General features: G+C 42.4%; 2 protein-coding genes across 7 annotated transcripts; both read right to left on the reverse strand.

Moving 5' to 3' along the window:
• Positions 1 to 1,797: 1,797 nt before the first annotated feature.
• PNLDC1 (PARN like ribonuclease domain containing exonuclease 1) lies at positions 1,798 to 14,766 on the reverse strand. Of its 6 annotated transcripts, none has more exons than XM_067293518.1 (19): positions 14,688 to 14,766; positions 13,488 to 13,545; positions 13,273 to 13,346; positions 12,269 to 12,302; positions 11,990 to 12,113; positions 11,133 to 11,221; positions 10,732 to 10,832; positions 9,354 to 9,433; positions 8,206 to 8,343; positions 7,172 to 7,241; positions 6,800 to 6,885; positions 6,566 to 6,621; positions 5,301 to 5,365; positions 4,374 to 4,427; positions 4,114 to 4,156; positions 3,432 to 3,531; positions 2,778 to 2,953; positions 2,535 to 2,633; positions 1,798 to 1,979 (listed from the first exon to the last, which is right to left on the reverse strand). In XM_067293518.1, the coding sequence occupies exons 1-19, from the start codon at positions 14,761 to 14,763 to the stop codon at positions 1,907 to 1,909; spliced, it is 1,596 nt and encodes a 531-aa protein (XP_067149619.1). In that variant the 5' UTR covers positions 14,764 to 14,766; the 3' UTR covers positions 1,798 to 1,906. The 6 variants fall into 6 exon arrangements, with proteins under 6 accessions (XP_067149619.1, XP_013800931.1, XP_067149620.1 ...); XM_013945477.2 differs by lacking the exon at positions 14,688 to 14,766 and adding an exon at positions 14,502 to 14,586; XM_067293519.1 differs by lacking the exon at positions 14,688 to 14,766 and adding an exon at positions 13,941 to 13,960.
• Positions 14,767 to 16,107: 1,341 nt separating this feature from the next.
• MRPL18 (mitochondrial ribosomal protein L18) lies at positions 16,108 to 19,631 on the reverse strand. Its single transcript, XM_067293524.1, has 4 exons — positions 19,440 to 19,631; positions 18,586 to 18,766; positions 17,075 to 17,309; positions 16,108 to 16,315 (listed from the first exon to the last, which is right to left on the reverse strand). Exons 1-4 carry the CDS (start codon positions 19,507 to 19,509, stop codon positions 16,244 to 16,246), a joined length of 558 nt encoding a protein of 185 aa, XP_067149625.1. The 5' UTR covers positions 19,510 to 19,631; the 3' UTR covers positions 16,108 to 16,243.
• Positions 19,632 to 20,821: the final 1,190 nt, after the last annotated feature.

A 20,821-nucleotide genomic window follows, 5' to 3' on the forward strand; every position in this document is an offset into this window, starting at 1 on the left:
TAAGGTTTGCTCTACCATTTACAGGAAAGCCACCTAACAGCAATACTTACTTTTGTTTTAAAGAGATGGGATGCATCCTATGAAGGTAAACCTCTCTCTCCACCATATCTTTCTTAATTTGAATCATCTGGTATTCTCTCATGAAGGCAGATCTCTGTCATTCCTTTGCTTTCACATTCAGCTGTCCCTTCAGTCTATTTTCTTGCACGCTCTACTCTTTGCTGCACTGTACACCTACCTTTTCTCACTTTGTAGCAATTGCTTACAACTTGGGTCAGAACACCAAATTCCCCCCCCCACCCCCCCGCCAGCCTTTGTTGCTGGGAAATCCACAGCACTGATTAGTCAAGCACCGTTTAGTGCCCAGTGGCTAGAGCACTTGCTTCTTGTGCTTCGCACCAGTCCTGTCTTCCTCGCAGAGAGGAGCAGTACTTGCTGCAGGAAGTACGCAGTGCTGACCTGAATGCATTTTGTTATCTAGGAAACAAAACATCAGGCGATGCTCAGCTTTACAAATATTCTATGCTGGCTAGAATTTATTACATGTGGGAATGGATTTAGGGATTAGTTATCAAGCATAACAGCCTCTTCAAGGCAGCTCCACGTAAATGCCAGTGAAAACTTTTCACAAATCCACACAAACACACAGAGCCTGTGTTCTCCACACAATGGGGTTTGTAGTGATGCTAAAGAGACAGAAAAACATAACAGAAATAATAAACAGGGAGATACTTACACTGGTATTTTAGAGGAACACTGCCACAGAGAACCTCAGTACTTAAGGGGTTACACACACACACAAAAAAAAAAGAGCCAGAAGTCAGTTACTTGTCTGGCTAAGAGCTAGCTTATGAAATAAGAGCTGTAAACCACAAACTGTGCAGAACTTGAGAACCACATCTGAAGATACATTGCCCTTTTCTCCTTAAGAGCAGCAAAGCAGCTAACTGTTAGCAGCAGAAAGCATTTGACCCTTACACCCACTGCAATACTGTGTTGCTGCTTAAAGGTTCTTTACAGCAGCTTCCATTTTAGAGTCAATTAAAGGCAGATTCTACATATTACATGACTGTGGGTCCCATTCAGGTAGGTGCTGACTGATGAAATCTAGGGACCACTATTTGGAAATCACAGATTGGCAGGTTTTTCTGAGACAAGGAAATTCATAGAAGAAATTTCAGGAGAAGACAGGAGTCCCTGGACTGACAAATACCCCATTTGTATCAGAGAAACAGATCAGCAAAGCAAATGTCTCGTGATATTTTTGGATAGAAGAGTGCTCAAATGCTGTGCACTAGAGGCAGAGATGTGTGCCAATTCACCTGACTTGTGTATGTTCTACAAATTGGAAGCAAATACATGCCACTTATCTGTGTTTATCTTCAGCTGCACCACCACTGAAATGTACAACACTCACAGCACTGCAAAGTATTTACTATTCCCCAGAATTTTTCATGAGCCTCAAGAGTGGTTTCTCAATCAACTCTACCCATTTCTATTTGGTCAACAGTGATATTTCCCCTGCTTTACAACTGAAGCTAAAAATAGTTTCTTTCATTTCATAATTTCCAGAACTTTAACAAAAACGTGTTTTACAAAGCAGCACAAGCATTGGAAACAAATTGGCATTAAGAATTGCTGTGAAGACCCAATAGAAGATCAAAATAAATGAGTCATCCAAAATACCATCTCCTCCTCTTCAGGAGGGGACTATGCTTTTAGCAGATTAACAGAATAACACTAATTGGAAACCACAGCATCCTCGTTAGAAACAGGTTTGCAAGAAGGCAATTGAAATACTATTAGTGCTCATACTTTATTGTGCAAGAAAAAACAAAACAAAACATAGATAAACAGACAGAAAATAAGATCAGTGTTCCTCAGTTCTCATCCCTAAAACAATTCTTTACACTGAATGGCAAGGAGCTCCTCCAAGTATGAAGGCCAAGAGAGACCACAGTGCCACAATACTGGAGACTCTAAAGGGCAAAAATGATAAAATACAGTTAGACTACTTAAATTTAGGAATTAATTTTGTACTTATTAAGAACTGGGATTCTTCTCCAAATTGTGTCATGTGAGCAATTCACCCTTCACCAGCATCACTATCACTGCCTCATCGACTTTGAATGTGCACTTTGAATCTGCAATTCTCTCCTGCTACCGAGCTTTCAACTTGGCTTTTTAAAAAACTCATTCACCCCACACTTGGAGACTTGCCTCCCTCTCCTCAAGCTTATTAGAGCTAGCACTACACCTCATTAAGTTAACCCTCTGTCTACGATGATAGCACATAGTTTTGTGATATTCATGAGGAAACATTTCCCTGGTAATCAAGATCAAGATTAAAGCCCCATTGTCCAGAGGTGAAAGCTCAGGAGTACCCACCCTAGGTTAGCATGCAAACCTGCTCCCGAATCCCTTGTCCTCCAGAAGGACACTGCAGAAGAGCAGCAGGCTGCTTCTGTGCCTGGGCTCTGGTACTCGGGAGAAAGTGCTTTCCCCTCACCATTCGTGTCATTGCTGTAACTTACTGCAACAGGCAGTTCACGTGTGGAGAGTGCCTCCAGTGGCGATAGAGAGAAATCTGCAGATTAGGGTGATCTTTATAATCTCGCAGAGCAAGCCTGGCACTGTAACAAGAGCAGCTGTCATTAGCCATGACTTGCAGGCTGCTTATAGCCTCTCACAAGTCAGACAAAGAGATTCCTCTCCTAAGAGTTGCCAGAGAAAAGAGAGGGTGAGAGGGAGGCTTGGAGCGAAGATTTGTCACTTACTGCTTAAATTTACTGGAGAGCAAAATGAACTGGTTCTCTGAAAGACGTTTAACATCAAACCGACAAAGAGCTTTTAACTCTTGGTAAATATGCCTTTCATTCAGCCCTCGCCAACCTTGGACGCAGACAACCAAGAGAGGGGAACGTCGGCAAGGAGCATCTACTCCAGAAAAATTCTGGAAAATACAGAATTTTGAGAAATATCTGAGTTTGGAAATATAGAAACACTGCTAACATAATTCGAAAACATGCAACACATTGCATGCATACATAAGCCAGGCTGTGAAACACAGCTGTTGTGCAAGGCTATTTTTCTTTTGTCTCAGGATTTTTCTAAACATGAATCACAAAAGCAAAACTGTCATGATTACCATGGTGAAACAACCAGAACAACATCAAGCTGTCTTACAGAGCAGAGAGAATTAGGGCAGCATAAGCTGGCTGATGCCATCTTTCAGGGTGACAATAAAGTTCATAAGGCAAAATTCAGTTAATTTGCTGTTTCAAAAGGTCTTTTGTGCCATTTGTATGGAGAAAACTTCTGCCAAGGTAGGCCTAGGCACTAGTGGATTTTTTCCTCCTCTAACAAAGCCATCATCTAGGCTAGTGACCCACACACCCCACAAACTGGTACAGAGCTGCAATTATACGCACAATGCTTGAAACGCCACCTCGGATGAAATGCACCTTGTTCAGATACTTGACTAATGCGCCGAGATACTCAGAGAAAGAAGGATCAGCCTCTGCTGCAACGCTAAGCAAGAAAACAAAATGGAACAATGTTTTGCTTCTCCAGAGCTGCACTGTTACACAGTACCTCTGCAGCACAGAGCTCCTGACATCAGCAGCCCCCCTGGGTATAGAACAGGTATTACAAGTACTGGTATCCTCTACAGAAGTCAAAAAGTTACAAGCAAAGGGAAGGAATCTGAACAGTTGTCTGCCAGGAACTTTACTGAAGTCACTGATCATCATACAGATCTCAAAAATGGAAATGAATGGAAAATGATTTGAACCTTACCCACGTGAACTGAATTTCAGAGAGCTTGTTCAAGGATAAATAGGATTCACGATGTCATTTCCCAACCTCTAAGCCATCTCATGGCCCTTGATTTCATTTTGAAAATGTCAGCTTTGACATAAAGCTGCTACGTTCAGATTTATAAAAATCACAATCTAATTAGAACAGTGACATTTTCAATAACACTTTCTCCTATTCCAAAGCAAAGCCAGACTGCAAAACAAAAAGTTATCCAAAGCAAACTGACAGCTGATTCTCATAAGATCCATCCATGTAATGAAGTTTTTGAAAAATAAGCATTTAAACATCACTCACCCTGTCGATCTGCACAGTAGCAAGTGAGCTACTTTCAGAAGAACTAGAAGGAGGAACAATGAAGTGGCATCAGAACAAAGTCATAAAGACATAACAAATGAAAACAAAAAGCAAAAACTCACTGAAGTGCAGATAAGTTGCTAAGAACAGACTGTATATAAACAAATATTACTTACCATCAAGTCAATAAAGTTACAGAGCAGGAAAGGAATGGCTGAGTTCCAACACAAACTTTTGAGAAGTGCTTAGAAGCATTTTACCTGAGCCACAGAGAAATGCATCATAGCCTGCCTCATGAGGAGACTTCTTCTCAGCTGTAAGTATCCAACAAAATCAAAAAGGAGTAAAGACCTTTCACACACTGTGCAAACTGCTCAGTCACAGAATCCTTACAATCTTAAGATCTACTGTTTTATTTTGTCTTTTTCCCCCCCTCCCTCAGCTCTGTTCCCCTCCTCCCTTTTAAATCTTCATACCCCATAAGAGGTCTATGCTTCCACCACAAATTTTAAAGTGATGTCAACAAAAAAGCAGCAGTTACACAAGCGGCTGAAAAGCTTAGTAAGATGCAGATAAAGAATAAAATTATCTTTTATGAAAATCTAGAACAGAGTTGTATGTTACCGATGGTATAGGAACGATTTCAAAGTGTATGCAGGAGGCTCTGTACTGCATGATACCATGCAGCCTGGAGAAGACAAGAAACATCTGTCTGGGCAGCAAGCATCATAAAAAGCACTGAAAGCGTCCTCCTGCACAAACACCACTAACCCTTCATGCGAGCCACAGAGCTCCTGCTGCTTTCTGGGACCTGCCTCCTATTTGCTCCCATTACTTTCCTTTCTGAGACCACCACTTCCTACCTGGCTTTGCACCTTCCAAGGGCTGTTGACAGCACCAAGGTCGGCTAAATTCAGCCCAACTGTGCACAAATGTCATTTCTGCTAGCAGCATAATGCAGACCTCTGCATCCTGCTTTGCAGTATGCTTGGTGGCTGCTGGGGATATGCACAGCACACAACATTGTGGAAGGGCAGGATTTAGGCCTGGACAAAGATGCACATCAGAAGCTTTGTGCAAATTTACCACAAGCCTGACATTCACTCATGCTTTGAATGTGGATATCCACAGAGTAAAATAAAACCCTTTTAGGTACCTGTCTTTGAAGACATGCCTAAGGAACGTACCATATCTTGAGCAGTCACTTGCAAGAACAATCACTGGGCATGTTGGATCTGTGGGATTTAGGTTGCTGCCGAAAACAAGCAGATGTGTCAAATTTTTCTCTTTCCTTAGTATGTCAGAGAGAAGACAAGTTATGTGCCACCCTTTCCTGCTGTCTGTGATTTCATTTTTAGAAAAAGCTATTTAAAACTTTTTTAAAGGAATTTTGGTAGTATTCTACAAAAAAGGTACAACACTTAGCTGAATATTAGCTAGTAGTTTCCTTCCTGAAAACTAACTCCTACACACTACCTCAAGTTTCTTCCCCCCAGTCAAATCTATTAAGCAGCAAATCTGTTCTAATTTCCTACAAAAATGTGAATTAACCTAAAAATCAATACAGTGGACAATGCCAGGAAAAGGGGTTGACTAGATGGCTCCATTTGAACACTATTTGAATGGGGGGCTCTGGAGGATAGAATAATAAATAGGTACCATGGAATGACTGAAATAAAAGAAAGAACAAAGCAGAACAAAAACCCCAAGCATCTTCAGTCTGAAGTTGCTAAACCAACCAACTAAACAAAAACAAAAAAAACCAGAATCCCAGCACTGTTTTTATAAGCACTGACTTTATATCCACAGAACAACTCTAAAAAAAAGAAGAATCTTCTACCTCATCATGTCTAAGCTCCTGAGAAAACATATTTACTGATGTGCTCCATTTGACTTGTATTTAGTTACTACATTGGGCTCAGTACTATGAGCAGTTCTTTCCAAGGAGCTGACATATGAAATTAGGATGTATTTTCACTGAGAACTTGAGGGAGAATACCTACTCATTTCATAACAGGCCATAAGCAACATACTCTGAAGTAGAGCTATCTACAAGCCAAACTTGAGACCAATGAAATCAGGATGGAAACCCATTAATGAAACTCCCAGGCCCTGCTTGGTACTCTGGAATCCAGATCTCTCTACAATGACATTCAATACATAACCAACCTGACACATTTCTATTATAGAATACAGACCAGAATATATTTTATAAACTCTAGACCCCTAATGATGTGATATGAGAAGTGGCTTTTAGAAAAAATAATTTACTTCATAATTAATTTATAAGAATGATTAGCAAGTTTGTGCTGTTGAATTTAGAAAAACAAGAATAAAAAAATGAATAACATTTGGAAGGAAGGAAAGTAGGAATATATGAAATGACTGATTTGGAAATATCTTACCCAAGAAAACAAAGGGATTATTCAGCCTCTTGTAGCTCTGCACTTACCTGCACAAAGCCTCATACACCTCCAAAAGATTAGATACTCGAGGAAGTGGGTATTTCTGTAAAAGAATAACGTTTTAGAAAATCAACTGAGACAGTCCTTGCGGTGAGTGAGCTCATTTTCTGTTATTGCTAATTCGTTAAATGAGATCTGAAATCAGGATGTCTAATGGCAACACTGAGAACCGGTCACAACTATGTAACCAACTCCAAACAAAAAAGACCTTTGCATCTCACCTTCCAGATAGATTTTGTTACAGTCTTGGTGTCTATGAGAACAGGAAACAGGCTGTGAATATTCCTTTTAAACTCCTCATAGCTTTCTGACAGAGAAATAAGAAAGCAAAACACATGTGGAGAAAGACATCATGAAACTGAGGAAAAGCCAATGATATTTCATATGAATAAGAAGGGGAGGGGCAGTCAAAGGAATGAGGCACTGCTCCAGCAGTAAGAGATCAGAAGAGGTAGCTGAGTAGCACCACTACTTGCCAAACCTTGCAGGTGGCTGGGGTGGTGAATGACCACTGTGCTGACTCTTCCATCCCTACTGCAAAGGCAGCAGTCTAGCAGACCACCACTGGGGATAGCGGCTAGGTACAGCATTACCTGGAAGGGGCTTGTAGAACTTGTCATGAAGATGCAAAAGGTCCATGAGCATGTTGTGTCCCACCAGGGGCTACAGGAAGAATATAAACAGAACAGCCCATTGGAGCACACCTTTGCAGAACAGCTCAGAGAGAACAAACTTCAAACCAGTTCAACAGCTGCAATCCTTTCATTCCCTGGGCAGCATCCACACATACTCACTCAACAGTCGTTCAGGCGGCAAGAGTCACAGTAGGGCTAGTGCTTTCAAGAAGTCGGACTTGTCTCTCCAAAGAGGGTATTTTTCAGCAGCATTCTGTTTTGAGTGGACCTAAGGAGCCACGGGTGTGGTCTGTCTGTTCAGCTGAACCCAGGTAAAGTCTTCCAGTGATCAGATTTATAGGCTCACTCACAAGGAGAGAGAGCGAGCCTTTGACTGCCCAGCAACTATAAAGACTTCCAAAACTTAAATTCATTCAATAATCTGCATACAGAACATAAGAATTGCCACATATAATCAGACTAATGGTTTGGGTGGTCCAATAAGCCTGTCTGCCAATTATTGCAAAGCATAATTTGCTCAGCTCTCAGATGGTGGCTCATGCGGTGTAATACAATGATTTTCAACATTGCAAACACCTACATTTTCTAAAGTCATTTAAGAAACATTTTTCAGAATGGGTTCTGGCTCCCTCTCCCTTGGTCTTGCTTGGTCTGCAGGAGTAACAAAGGTGCAACGCTGGAAAACATACTGTTGGATGAATAATTCTGAGCATGCTTTGGGAGTAGGACCTGATCAGCAAGATGATGTTATGTTTAACAGCCTTTTTTTCTGACCATGACTGCAATCTAAGAATTCAGCTTGGTTTTATCGTCAACTGAAAAGGAGGTGATGAAGCCAGTGCACAGCCATTCACACACTGAATGAGTCAAGTCACTCAATACAGAGCACTTATCTTTTATAACCCCCCTGCCTTCAGTGTAACAACAAAAAAACAAAATGAAAAAAAAAAGGAAAAAGTAAGAGACATGAGAACTGAAAAGAGGCATTTTACCTTCTTGGCCTTAACAAGTGCCTGGAAGAGGTTGGTGAAGCCCCGGGCAGACATAAGAATGAGCTCTTTCTGGCAGGAGTCGTGAGAAGAGTTCTCCAGAAGCCAACGATGCTGCGGACTCACTTTTTTCACTATCACCTGAAAAGAACAGTTACCGAGTCTCTCAGCCTCCCCTACTAGTAGCATGTATCTTGCTTACTGGGGTTCAGTAATGCTGAGGACACAAGTTCAGTTTCTAGCCTGTCAAGGATGGAAAAACAGTGCATCCCCTGGGACTTCAGGATTGCCTCACTTTTCTTCCCTGAACATCAGTGCTCCAAAATCTGCTCTAAGGGTATATTGCTAATGTGTCTCTTCTTTAGAGGATGGTTGCTACCATAGATGTCTTGGAACACAAATGGACATAATCCAGTTTAACTCTATGCTATTATGATAACAAATCCATGGCACTGAAATAAGAGAAACAAAGAGGAATCACACAAACTGAATCCTCAAAGGCTGTGTTTCAAGTGAGAAGGCTGGGTAAATCCTTCCACTCTGTTGCCACTGCTTATCAGGCCAAAACAGTACTGATGCAAAAAAGATTTCTGTAATTAATTCTAAGCAACAGACTGGTATCTTATTCATGACATGTTTTGAGAAGTCCACAGCCATAGGTTTAATTCAGAAAAAAAAAAAATGCACCACATTTAAAATAGCAATCTAAAGATGAAAGGTGGCATATCCCACTAAAAACAAGTCATACAACAGAGAGTGAAAGTTTTCAAAGCAAAACTCAAAAGTCAATGAAAAAACACTAAAAAAAAGGCTAAAAAATACAGTCTTCTGTAGGTAGATTCTGAAGGAGAGATCCAACAAAGTCTGGAGACTTAGGAAGTCCTTCCAGAAATGCCCTAAAAATAAGTGTTTTCACTTCAAGACATTTTGTGGCTACAGGAGAAACAGAAACCAAAGTTACTCAACTTTGTGAGATCCCAAGAAAAGGGATCCAGAATCAACACTTCCCAGAACATTCCTTTATCTTCTCTTCTCCTCCTCCTGGACCCTTATCCTTAAAAGGACAAGCAACATATTTCAGACTGCAGGAATGCCAGCCATATCTATCTAGATAGAAAACCTATTTCCAAAGGTCCTAGTTTTCAGCTCACCTCATTGTCTCCAAGAGGCTGTGTCCAAACATTTTTTAGAGCCCGCCTCAGAACCAGTTGAACTTCAAACATCTGAATGCCTGAGACAAGAAAGGAGGAACAAAAACTTCAGAGGTGCAGAGAAGCCTGTTCAGAAAATCATTTTTTTAGATACAAAGACTGAACGGATGTTTCTCAGTCAGCGCACAGAAAATATTTCTGAATATATGATCTTGGTAAATTCTCATACATATGGCAATAAGGGAAAAACATCACAGTGAGAATTTCAAGCGAGTAAGCTTTGGTGAGGACACAGAAGAAAGAAAAAGACAAACTGAAAAAGAGAGGGAGGAAGACTATTGTGAGCACTCTGAAAAACTCTGGCTGTGTCTGTGAAATGTCTCAGAGTCATCCAGAAGCCAAGCACAGATGACAGGTACCAATGCACTGCCCCCCCACAGCTGATAAGAAACTAATATCAGTCCTCCTCTGAGCAGACTGCAACATGCAAAGAAACACCTTAATCAGTCTCACTGCTTACTTAAATAGATACCCTTTCTGTCACAGGTGCCCATTGTTACCAGACCATATTGACACATCAGTGTTGCATCTATTACAACTGATAGATTAAAATAAACTGAGCATACTTCCCCACCCCCTTCCATTTCACACACTGTAGAAAAGCCTAAATATTTTCAGTTCTTCCTAACCTTGTCTCTATTTCATACCTTGACGCAGAGGTTAAAGATTTGGTTTCTATGTGCAAACCTACTAAGTATTCTTGCTACAATTCCCTGCCCTGCAACACCCTCAAAACAACACAGAAATTCCTCAGTTCTGCTTTCTTGCTCCCAAAAGCTAACACAGCCTGTGAGTGGCTTGTTTATCCCCATGGGCATTATTTCCTCCTGAGGTCCATGGGGCTTCTTGCTGCTGCACATAAGGGAGAACTAACTCTGGATGGAGAGTCACTTTTCACTTCTGTAAGGGGAAGGAAACAAACAAGAAATAGACCACCCAGGATTCAGAAGTCTAAAGTCCTCCAGACTCAGGGAAACTACAAATTCTCCAGTTGCTGCTCCGAAGAAGCATGAAATTGAAGCAGGTTAGCACAAAGCAAGCTCCCCTCCTCCAGGCACCCAGTCATCTACTTCCTTTACAGGAAGATCAACTGCCCCAAGAAAGCAGAAGAGCAGACCCCAGAGATGAATGCCTGACTGGAACAGAGATATAGACGGGGCCATCAGCTGTAAAGACAAGATGGGAACAGCTGTTTTCACACTAAATAGACCAGTTTACCAGAACAGGCAAAGGACAGTAGCCACCCCTAGACATTCAGGAAAAGTGATGAAGGCGCTCAGGGCCCACAGATGCCTAATGGAAGCATGTTGTTTCATACCACTCAGATCCTGCAGAATCATAGTCTCCTCTTCCTCTGCTGCTGCTATCCAGCATGTCACTTCATCAATAGCCTTCTTCATCTTGTCCCTGTCCAGGACACTGAAGCATGATCAGAGAGAGAGAGAGAGAGAGAGAGAGAGAAAAAGCTCTTTACAGAGGGAGCCTCATGCCTTGCTCTCAATGTGGGAATGCAAAAGCATCATTTCGCAAACATTCACCCAGTTTTTCACATTGTATCCTGTGATCTTAGCCCTTCTCTGGAGAGACCACTGCATGCTGAACAGCTGACAGCAAGGCAATCAGATCAACAAGTTTTAGTATTTCTACAAAATATGACCTGAATGAAGGTGAGCTGCCAACAGAGTCAGCATAGGAGGCAACTCTCTGGGGAATGCTCACCTGCAGACTTTCCAGCTACCTGCCAAAAGATGCTGGCTAAGGCTCTTCTCCTGTAACTCATTCATGTATGGGATTCCATCTTTCAGGAACTGAAGGGGAAAAAGTCCCAAGTTGGTTATTCTCCCCTGGACTTTCTTGCATCAAATTACAGAAAAGCTGGTTAGGCATGTCTAAAATTGGCATGTATTTGGGAGATGCTGATGTTCCTCATTCTCAACACACTCTCTTCAGAAGAACCCTCCCTGCCCCCCCGTCAGAGGTGTTCAAAGCCTGCAAGTAACCCAAGATGTATTTTTACATAAAGGAAGATGTATTTGTATTTGGAGGAAGGAAGACGATTTTTGTCAGCTCTAATCAGACTCTTTTTTGCTCTGCTTTTACCTTTCCTTTAATGAGATACTTCAAAAATATCAAGATACCGTGATGTTTCCTGTCCAAATTGCTAAACAGTGCTGTTATGTGACAGCATAGCCTGACTTTTATGGGAAATGTGGGAGTACATCAAATGGAGGTAAACTGAGACTTCCCCATCTTAGTGGCTAGTAAAGTTAGCATGATGGGGTAGCAAGGCAGTCCATGTACCCCAGCAGGGTCTGTTAAACAACTGCTCTTCTCAGACCACTAGAGATGGGCTTTCTTCCTTAAGGACAGGGAAATCCGTCTTAGGCTGACAAAGACGTGGTCGTTGCCTCCGTGGCAGCCCTGAAGCCAATGCTCGCTCTCCCTATTGATAATAGACCACATAGTCATCACATACATACCTTAGCAAGAAGATATTTAAACCAGAAATACAGCATTTGGGGATGTTAATTCTAACTTCTGCTGTAGTTACAGGAGAAGCTGTAGAGACTATGTACCTTATTATAGTCAAAGCCATAATGAGACAGGAACTGAATGCTAGATGCAGAGAGGGTGAATTCAGCATCCATAACTCCAAATGTTGAGGGAAAGAGAAAGAAGTTGTATGAATGCACCACATACCTACAACAAAAGGAAAAATCTCTCTAGAGGACAATTACAAGGAACAGCATAACCCTCCCCCCCACCCAAGAAACTTCTCCATAAAATCTCAACTGCGTTATCTTCGTTACAACAGAAAACTGCAAGCTTATGGGGAAAGGATGCGTTTTACTTACTTGTTTGAATTTTCATTTGAGAATATCGCCAGTCCTACATGAAAGAGAAACTTGAGCTGGAATGGCAATGTTGAGCTGGATGCCTACTGGTACTGTAAAAATTAGGTAATGGATGTGGGAATGCCCTAATGGGGTGCATGTTTTTCATTCACTAATGCCACACTGGAATCTTAATAGCAACTGCCAGGTCACTCCCCAGCTCCCTGACAGCTGGGCAGTAACAACTTTTTAGGGCTAAGCAGGAAGAGGAGTCAAATTTTATTAAGCAGCAAATAAAACTGAGCAATGAGTGAGAAGAGGTAAGCTAGTGACAAAAGTCTCCAACCACACATACAAAGGTCAGTGGATCCAGCTACACTACACAAGCATTTGGAAGTAACTAGGTACAACAGAGGACAGAAACATGGTTTTCACTACTTAGGTCCTTGTTTACATAATAACCCCTAAAAAGCACATTAAGACCTTCCATGGCCTAAGGCTTTGAAGAATATTTAAAATGTTTTGGAGCTGGTTCTTGACCTTACCTAGTTCTATATGAAAATGGTCAACAGCCTTCTGCCCCACACCAAAGGCCCTTTCTTGTTGATTTTTTTAAATCTTAAGAATACGAGGAATACCAGCTCTTCATCTCCAATAGTCCCCTTACTCATATGCCATATCAATGACACAGCCTTGAACAAAAGCTACTATGACCTCCTTCTAGCTTGCTATCCATGGTTTTAAAAGCCCTGTGTTTGTAGCTGTAATCTTTAAATAGGAACAATTTTAAACCAGCCAAAAGCATATGGCCCACCTGACTTTAGACTACTTACAGTATTAAAGAGTTGATAGGATTAAGCATCAGTTTAAAAAAAAAAAAAAAAAAAAACTACCATAGCAAACAAATGGCTCTAACAGAGAATTCAGAACAGAACTACCCCCAGAGCTCATCAACTGGCAAAAGGCTGGCTCCAACTGGGATCTAGGGAGATTGTTTTCTCTTGCCCATCAGGCACAGCACTTACCAAACTGACTAACTGTAAAGCGCTGAACGCTCCGTCTGGCCTTCAGATACCACTCGGCCGGGGAATCAAACAGACTATTAAAAAATAAATAAATAAATAAATAAGTGTGGGGTGGGAGAAAGGAAACAAAAATAAAAACTTTTAAATTACACCGATTTGTTTTCGCAAAGCTAGAACAGCAACTCTTTCTCATGTTTCAAGTGCAACACCTTTACCTTGGCTTGTTATTTTGTGGGAAAGCTGAATGTAAGCCTGTAAATTCCATATCAAGCCCTGTTGAGACAGAACACAAAAAAAAATCTGAAATATGAAACATTCATTTCACCAGCCTCTGAACATGAGTCTCTGAAATATTTCTCCTCACTGTAGCCTCTTTGTCAAACCCACCAACACCAAGCTCAAAAGAAAAAGTGATCAGCTAGTGCAGAAGTAAATTTTCCCATCCCTTCCCTAATCCATTCAGCAAGATGGAAGAGAGAAAAACATCCTTTTGAGGAGCAGCCTGCCACACAATTTAAAAATTAATTTATTTGCTAATGCCTGAAAATAGGCTTATACACAAACATGCCCGCCCTTCTCGCAACTAACATACTGAGTTCAAAAACCAGAGAGCTGAGACCAACACCACAGTGAGGGCTTGCTTTCCAACAGACACCTCTGGTACTCACTTTAAAATCCCAGCATGTTTCAATGTTTGCTGTTCTCATACTAACTGACTGGTTTTCTCCACTTATACAAGAGGTGACACAAATTCCTAACATGGGATATCTGACTGAAAAAAAAAAAATCATACTTTGTGTTCACATTTGAATTTGATGCCTTTGTCACTACTTTCCATCACCAGAGCGCTTCTCTGCTGGGAAAGACAGTGGCAGTATTATCAGAGCAGCTACAGCAAAGGAAAAAATAGGTAGAAATAAGGCAGGCAGGCAGCTGCAAAGTGCTGGGCTTTCCAGGTCAGAACTGCGATGATAAACGGACGAAGACCTCCTCTCTCCCCTGTTCCCTCAGGCATCTCCGCCAAGCACGAGCTGCTTTCACACCTAACCAGCCTCCTTCCATATCTCTATATTCTTCTAATATTCTCCTAAGGCTATGGCTTTAAATCTGAAAAACAGCCTTACACCCTTGTAAGATTTTTTTTCCCATTAGCTAAGCGTAAATACATTTCTTAATATTAGTTCCGCTTCCGCATTATCGCTGGAAAGCGGATTTAGTCTTTCATTTACGCATCAGAGAAAACGCCAGGACACAGCCAGCAGAGACGCCGCATTTCCTCCCCGCCGGAAACGCGCCGCCCGCGCCCTGGGACGACCCGAGTCGCGGCAGGGGAAGCCTCCAGCCCGGAGCTACCCGGGGGCCCGGCGCCGCCCGCAGGGCCCCGGCCCGGCCCGGCCCGGCCGGGCGCGGCTCACCCAGGAAAGCGGCGCGACGGAGGAGCCCCCGCAGGCGCGGCAAGCGCCGCTCGAACCCCGCCGCCCCCACATCCATGGCCGCCCGCCGCCCGCGCCACCGCCCGCCATTGGCCGCGCGGGAGCGAATCAGGGCGCGACTTCGGCCCCGCGCCGCGCCACGCCTCGAGGCGGGGTCTCCTCCCTTCCCCCTCCCCCCCCCCGGCGGGGTTTCCCGCCTCGCGGCCCCGCCCCAACGGCCGGGCGACAGGTGCGGTACTGCCCCGCCTTTTCTGGCTTCCCACCGCTTAAAAAACAAAAGACAAAATAAAAACGGCCCAAGCCACTGCTGGAAAGCACAACCCACAGGAATCCTGAATTCACCTTTCTCACCGTAAGGGAGCAACAGGTGCCCGCAGGTAGGTAAAAAGGAGACTGAAAGCAGACTGGCAGATTCAAACTCAAAATGTGAAAGGCTCAAGCCTTTAAATTCCACTTCTTATTCAAAGCTTTCATTCACACAGAAAACTGGATCCATTTTTTGTTCGGTATCACTATTTCAAGATGATAAAGATCACACAAAGGTTAATGCAGTCTGAATTATGAAGTACTATGAACGCTCTAGTACAGTACCAGCTGGCCATGATTTAAGTAAAAAACAGTGGGGCTTTTTAAAGAATCAGCTTAATGCTAACTACTTAATCCTAACAGCTTTGCCGAACTTTCACCTTACAGGGTACATTCTACTCAGTGGCACACCTCTCTAGTTTATTTCATATCTGTTAAAGTTTGCAAATACTTGGTAGCAGGCAAGACTGGTACATGAGTTACACAGACCACTCAGGACTCTTTGAACAGGTGTTAAATGCCACCAGTTGCACAATCATTTTTAAGGAATAAAGTTACATGGATTACATAGCCCGGAAGCATTGCTAATGAATCAAGCAAACAAGCTTACAGCATAGTTCTTTGACCAAGAGGGCAAAATATTTCTTGAGCACAGACAAGGAAATGGGAAGAGGCATCTTACTCCCTGCAGCTGTCATAGTGCAACTTCACTCCTAGACCTGGGAGTTATAAACATTTAGAAAAGATTTGCAAGAAACCTACAAAGATGAGTTGGGAGAATTAACTCTTTATACAGTAAGTAGATTAAACACAATGTGGTTATATTCTAGGCATTCACCTAATGAGTGCATTTTGCTAGAGTTAGACTGCTTGCAGAGTTCAGGTTAGAAGGAACACAAAAACAAACATTAAAGAGAAATAATTCATCATATCACAGCAATTGAAGACTTCTAGCATTAAATCAACTATATGGTATCTTGATGCAGCAGTTACTGAAATAAATTCTGCTGTCTGAGTGACCAGTGGTCAGACTATGACAACAATTCTATCCTTAAAATAATCTGTTCATAATTTTAGAATCAAGAATAAGACACACTTCTGTCCATTTAAAAATATTTTATTATAAGATGCCATGCTCCAAGTTGCTCCAGCTCTGGACCTTCACCGTGCCTGCACACACACCTAAACAGGTGATTGTTGTTCCTTGGCAAGTTTTCCTGACAGTCTCCGTTTTATCCATAGATTCTTCGTGGCTCATACAGAACAACACCACCCTCCTTCATAGCTTTTTCAAATTCCTGAATCTTGTTTGAAAGATTAAAAGGAAAAAAAAGAGAGAGAGAGAGAGAGAGAGAGAAATATGAATGAATACCTGAATATGTACCATTGGATGGGATATATCCTAAAAACAGACTGTCACATGCATTTCCCCGTGCCTCAGCTCCTTCCTGCATCAGATATACCCAGGTATATAACTTTTTTCTTGATGGGGAGGGTAGTATAATTATCTGGAAGTCTGAAGCTGCAAGTTGTTGGAAATGGAGGTCAGAAGGACAGCTGTATGCATAGATTTATTCATATATTCTTCCCTATGTATCACTTATTGGTCACTGATGTAAGCAGGAAACTGTTAGGTGGACCATTGTCTGACCCAGGCCAACCATTTTGTGCTCTTATGCTCACTCACACTTTCTGTACAATTTAGAGTGTAATGGAGATTAATTGAAAATTAGAAGTTATCTGTTTAAAAACTTGATACTTTTCAAAAGAGTTTTTGGAAAAAGTGACTTCACTGCATATCTCTTGGTTATGCTACATCCCACACAAGGAAAAAAAAAAAAAAAAAAGCAATCAGCACAGAAATACCATTTGGGAACTGTTATGCAGAGAGGCAGAGGTTAACAGCCTCACTAAAACATAATAGGAATTGCAGCTTGACAGTTACCCTTTTGACTGTTGCAAGGAGGGATTTGTCAAGCTACATAACACTGATGTTCAAGAAGAGCAAATTTAACATTTAAAAGGAAAAAGAGCAAAACAATTTTAAGGAGATAGATACTTGCCGAGTCACAACGATGCTCCCAGGGGATAATTGCTTTAAAGTTCACAAAATTGATTCCTGCTTCCAAACAGCGTTGTGCCATTACATGGCCAAGGTTTTTGCATGCTGTTACTCCTTTAGGGCTGTACAGGTGTCTCTTTATGGCCCACTCTCGGGTAGAGGCAGATACTACAACATCCCCATTACAGCACTCAACAAAGGCTTCTACGTAATGCTGTGTCCGCTCAAGCCGTAATCTGGATAAAGGAAAGAAATATCATGGGATAGGAGGTGTTTTCCAGATCTGAAGAGAGAAAACCATTAAGTGCTTAAGTACAGGTTATATGTGACTCACCTTATGAAACAGAACTGAATGCACTGAAACAACTGTAATAATAACAATAATAATGAATTTTTGTATTTTATTATCTTTTATTATCTGGGGTTTTGTTTCCTTTTATTAGGACATAAAACAGGACTTGAAGCTATTTCAGGTGTGAATTTTTGACTCAGGCTTTGGTGCACACTTACGACAGGTTGAACAGCTACTGAGAATACAGCGGAGGGCAGGCAGGCAAGTAACAGCAGTCTAGACAGGTAACCAGAGTTCTGATTAAAACTTCTGAAACATTTAAAGCTTTTAAATTATGGCTAGTGAAAAAGATAACACATTTTTATTCAGTGCTGTCACATTAAGAAAAGGTGACAATTTTTTTCTGCCTGTATAAAGTCTAAATAGACTGCTATGGATGATGTTTTAAAGCCACAGCTCTCATATTGTAACACTTTAGTAGTTCAACAGAGTGAAATTCCAAAAGCAACTTTTCAGCAATTACTCAGGTGCACAGTCCTACGTTGTCCCAAATCAGCAGTCATTCCAAACCTTGCACTGTACTGGTACAGGTGCTTGTAAACTAGATCAGGGAACTGCTCCAGCTGAAAAATAACTTTAAGTTTGTTATAGAGTCTCTTAAATACTTCAGCTTACACAGCACGTAACATTGTCAGGAGCAGTAAGTGCTTAAGCAGTACTGCCAAGCCATAATATGTAACCACAGATTATTACTAGTAACTGTTTTCTATTGCTCTTTCAGACAAAATCAGATTTTCAGATATGAACAAACTGGATGGGATTCTCCTCTCAAGAATAAATAATGATTTTGATTGGCCAACTTAAAAGGAACTTATTTTCCAGAGAACAAGTGATCATTGTTTTCTAAAAAACAAGCTATTTTTGTGCCTCAAATAAAACAATAATACATGGTCAGAACAGGCATAGAACTAGGAAAATTGTAAGTTAAACAGTAGTTCCGTAATGCCTGCTACCTTAACAGTAGTTAGAAAGATAGCAAACACATACACTAACTTTAATGTGATGATAGGCAACTGTTTTCTGAATACGAAAGATACCTGTAAATTAAGGACAGAAATAAGAGGACAACTGATTCAGAAAGGTGCATTTTGTAGAAATACCTGCTGATATATTTTAAATCTTTTGGAGTCTTCATTTTTAGTGGTGGCTTTCCAACTCACCTATGCCAGAACTCTCGCTTTGGCCAAGTCGTCTTCCAGCCACGCTCCTTTCTAGCCAGGGCCAGCTGCTCCAGATTCCGAGGGTTCCTGTTAGTGAAGTCAGGGGCAACAATCTCATTTTCCCTCGTGTCCACCTCACTCTCAGTTTTGAGGCTGGCTGTAGTTGATGCAAAACGAAGACCTTGAGAAAAAGCAGAAAAAACTCTGACATTTAAAAATACATGTAGTGCAAACAGTAGTATGAATACAATATAGAACAAAAGAGCCTGTAAGGTTGCAGAGCAATGTTAATTTTGTTTTTTTTAAACACCAAATAGATTGTTACCAGAGCTCAACCTCTTTCTCCAGTTCGTGGGGTGGATTGTAAGCTAAAAAGTACATAACATTTCAACTGTGGTTCAAGACTCACTATTATAATATTAATTTAAGCATAACTAGAAAATCCCTAAGATGAAAACTTTAGAAAATAATCAGAGAGAATTGCACAAGCAACTAATGACTGTACTATCAAATAACAAACAATATTAAAAATCCTACACCCCACCCGGCTTACCTGGCACTAATTTGCATGAACACGAATCTGCTGTTAAGCTGCTGCGTCGGGCTGTCAAAGTATCCCTGCTACACAACTCTTCGATACAGAAAGGCAGCAGGAAGCCCTCACCAGGGTGACAGCCAGGGTCTTTCCCTTACCACCAACCCCCGACCCTCTGGCCAGCCCCCACCCCGACCCATAACAGCCCCAACGGGCGCTACGGGCGCAGGCCGGGAGCACGGCAGGAACCGGAGCCTGCGCGCGGAGAGGCAGCCTCACCGGGGCATCCCGCCTCGCCCAGCACCGGGGCTGACCTTACCTGCCGCGCGTGTCTGCAGCCGCCCGGCCGCGGTCCCGAGGAGAACACAGCTCCGGCTCCTCAGCGCCATGAGGAGCCGGGACCGCGACAGCAGCGGGCGGCAGTCACGTCCCCCTGGTCAGAGACACCTGAGCGCTGCCATCTTGGGTGAGGCAGGCACCTTCCCCCGGAAGCCGACCTCGAAAGGACTTTCGCCCGTACTTGATGATGTCACGCGGAAGCGCCAAAGCCATGTGACGGTCGCGGCGGCGCGGGAAAGGGGGCGGGGTGCGGGAAGCGCCTAGCTAACGCTCGTAGCGGCCGTCTTGGGGGTGGGTAGGGAGATGCGTGCAAGTGTGGAGAACATCCTTCAAATGGCTATCTGGAGAAACAAATCCCTGAGATAATGCATCGCTTCACCAGGCGCCAGACTCGTCATCCCAGGCTTTCATAATTTTATCCCACGTCTAGAAAATGCTAGGTCTACAAAAGCCTCCCAAAACTTTTTGTAGTTATAATCAGAAAGATGATAAATAGCGTTACAGTGCGAGGTAACAGTTTATAATAGTATTGACGAAAGGGTGTGAAAAGGCCCTTAGATATTATTAATAGCTACAGACCAGAGCTAAGGTTCCTGTAATTGAGTCTAAGAAAATATCAAACTGTAGCACAGGAGCTTGTTTCCCGTTGAAATCTAAAATGCGTAATACATGCAGATTTGACAAGAAAGGGATGCGGATTTGGATCGTTTTCCAGCATTTATCAACACTGGAAAATGGCGACTAAAGCCGCTGGGAAAATTGTGTACCGCTCTTAAAAAAGAAAATTAAGTGGGTCTCCTGTGCTGCAGGCTGGACCTGGCAGCTTTAGGAGTTTGTCGGTATTAATGAAACGCTGAAGGAACAAAAGCCAGTCTCCCGCCCGAACTGGGGCTGGAGCGGGCAACGCAGTACGGGAGATAAAGGGGCACTGCTCTTCCGCTGCTGTAGAGTTATCACGAGCTTCTGGCAGGTCCCTACAACTTCTGTGGGGACCCGGAGCCCGGCACGACGAGCTGATCCTGTCACCGAAATCGGGAGCAAAACTCCTTAACGTCAATGTAGCATTAAGAAGCAGGCATTCTCTTTATTACGGCGCCGGGTACACGGGGGATAGTTCCACCCAACGTGCACACCGTGTGTCGCATCATCTAAAGTTTATATTGCTCTATCCTATGCATATGCATTAAAATTCCAGGAATAATTATACACATTCATTATATTTCCTAGAACTAATTACTACATTTACATAATCATTACGCATGCGGTCTGAGTCTCTGGGGGTCCCTAGTGGTGGCAGAAGAGGTGTCACTCAGCGTCTTGCCATGAACTTTGCTCTACTTTTCTATACATGGTCTCAACTTG

Source organism: Apteryx mantelli, chromosome 3 (assembly GCF_036417845.1).
Source record: "Apteryx mantelli isolate bAptMan1 chromosome 3, bAptMan1.hap1, whole genome shotgun sequence".
NCBI classification, from domain to species: Eukaryota; Metazoa; Chordata; class Aves; order Apterygiformes; family Apterygidae; genus Apteryx; species Apteryx mantelli.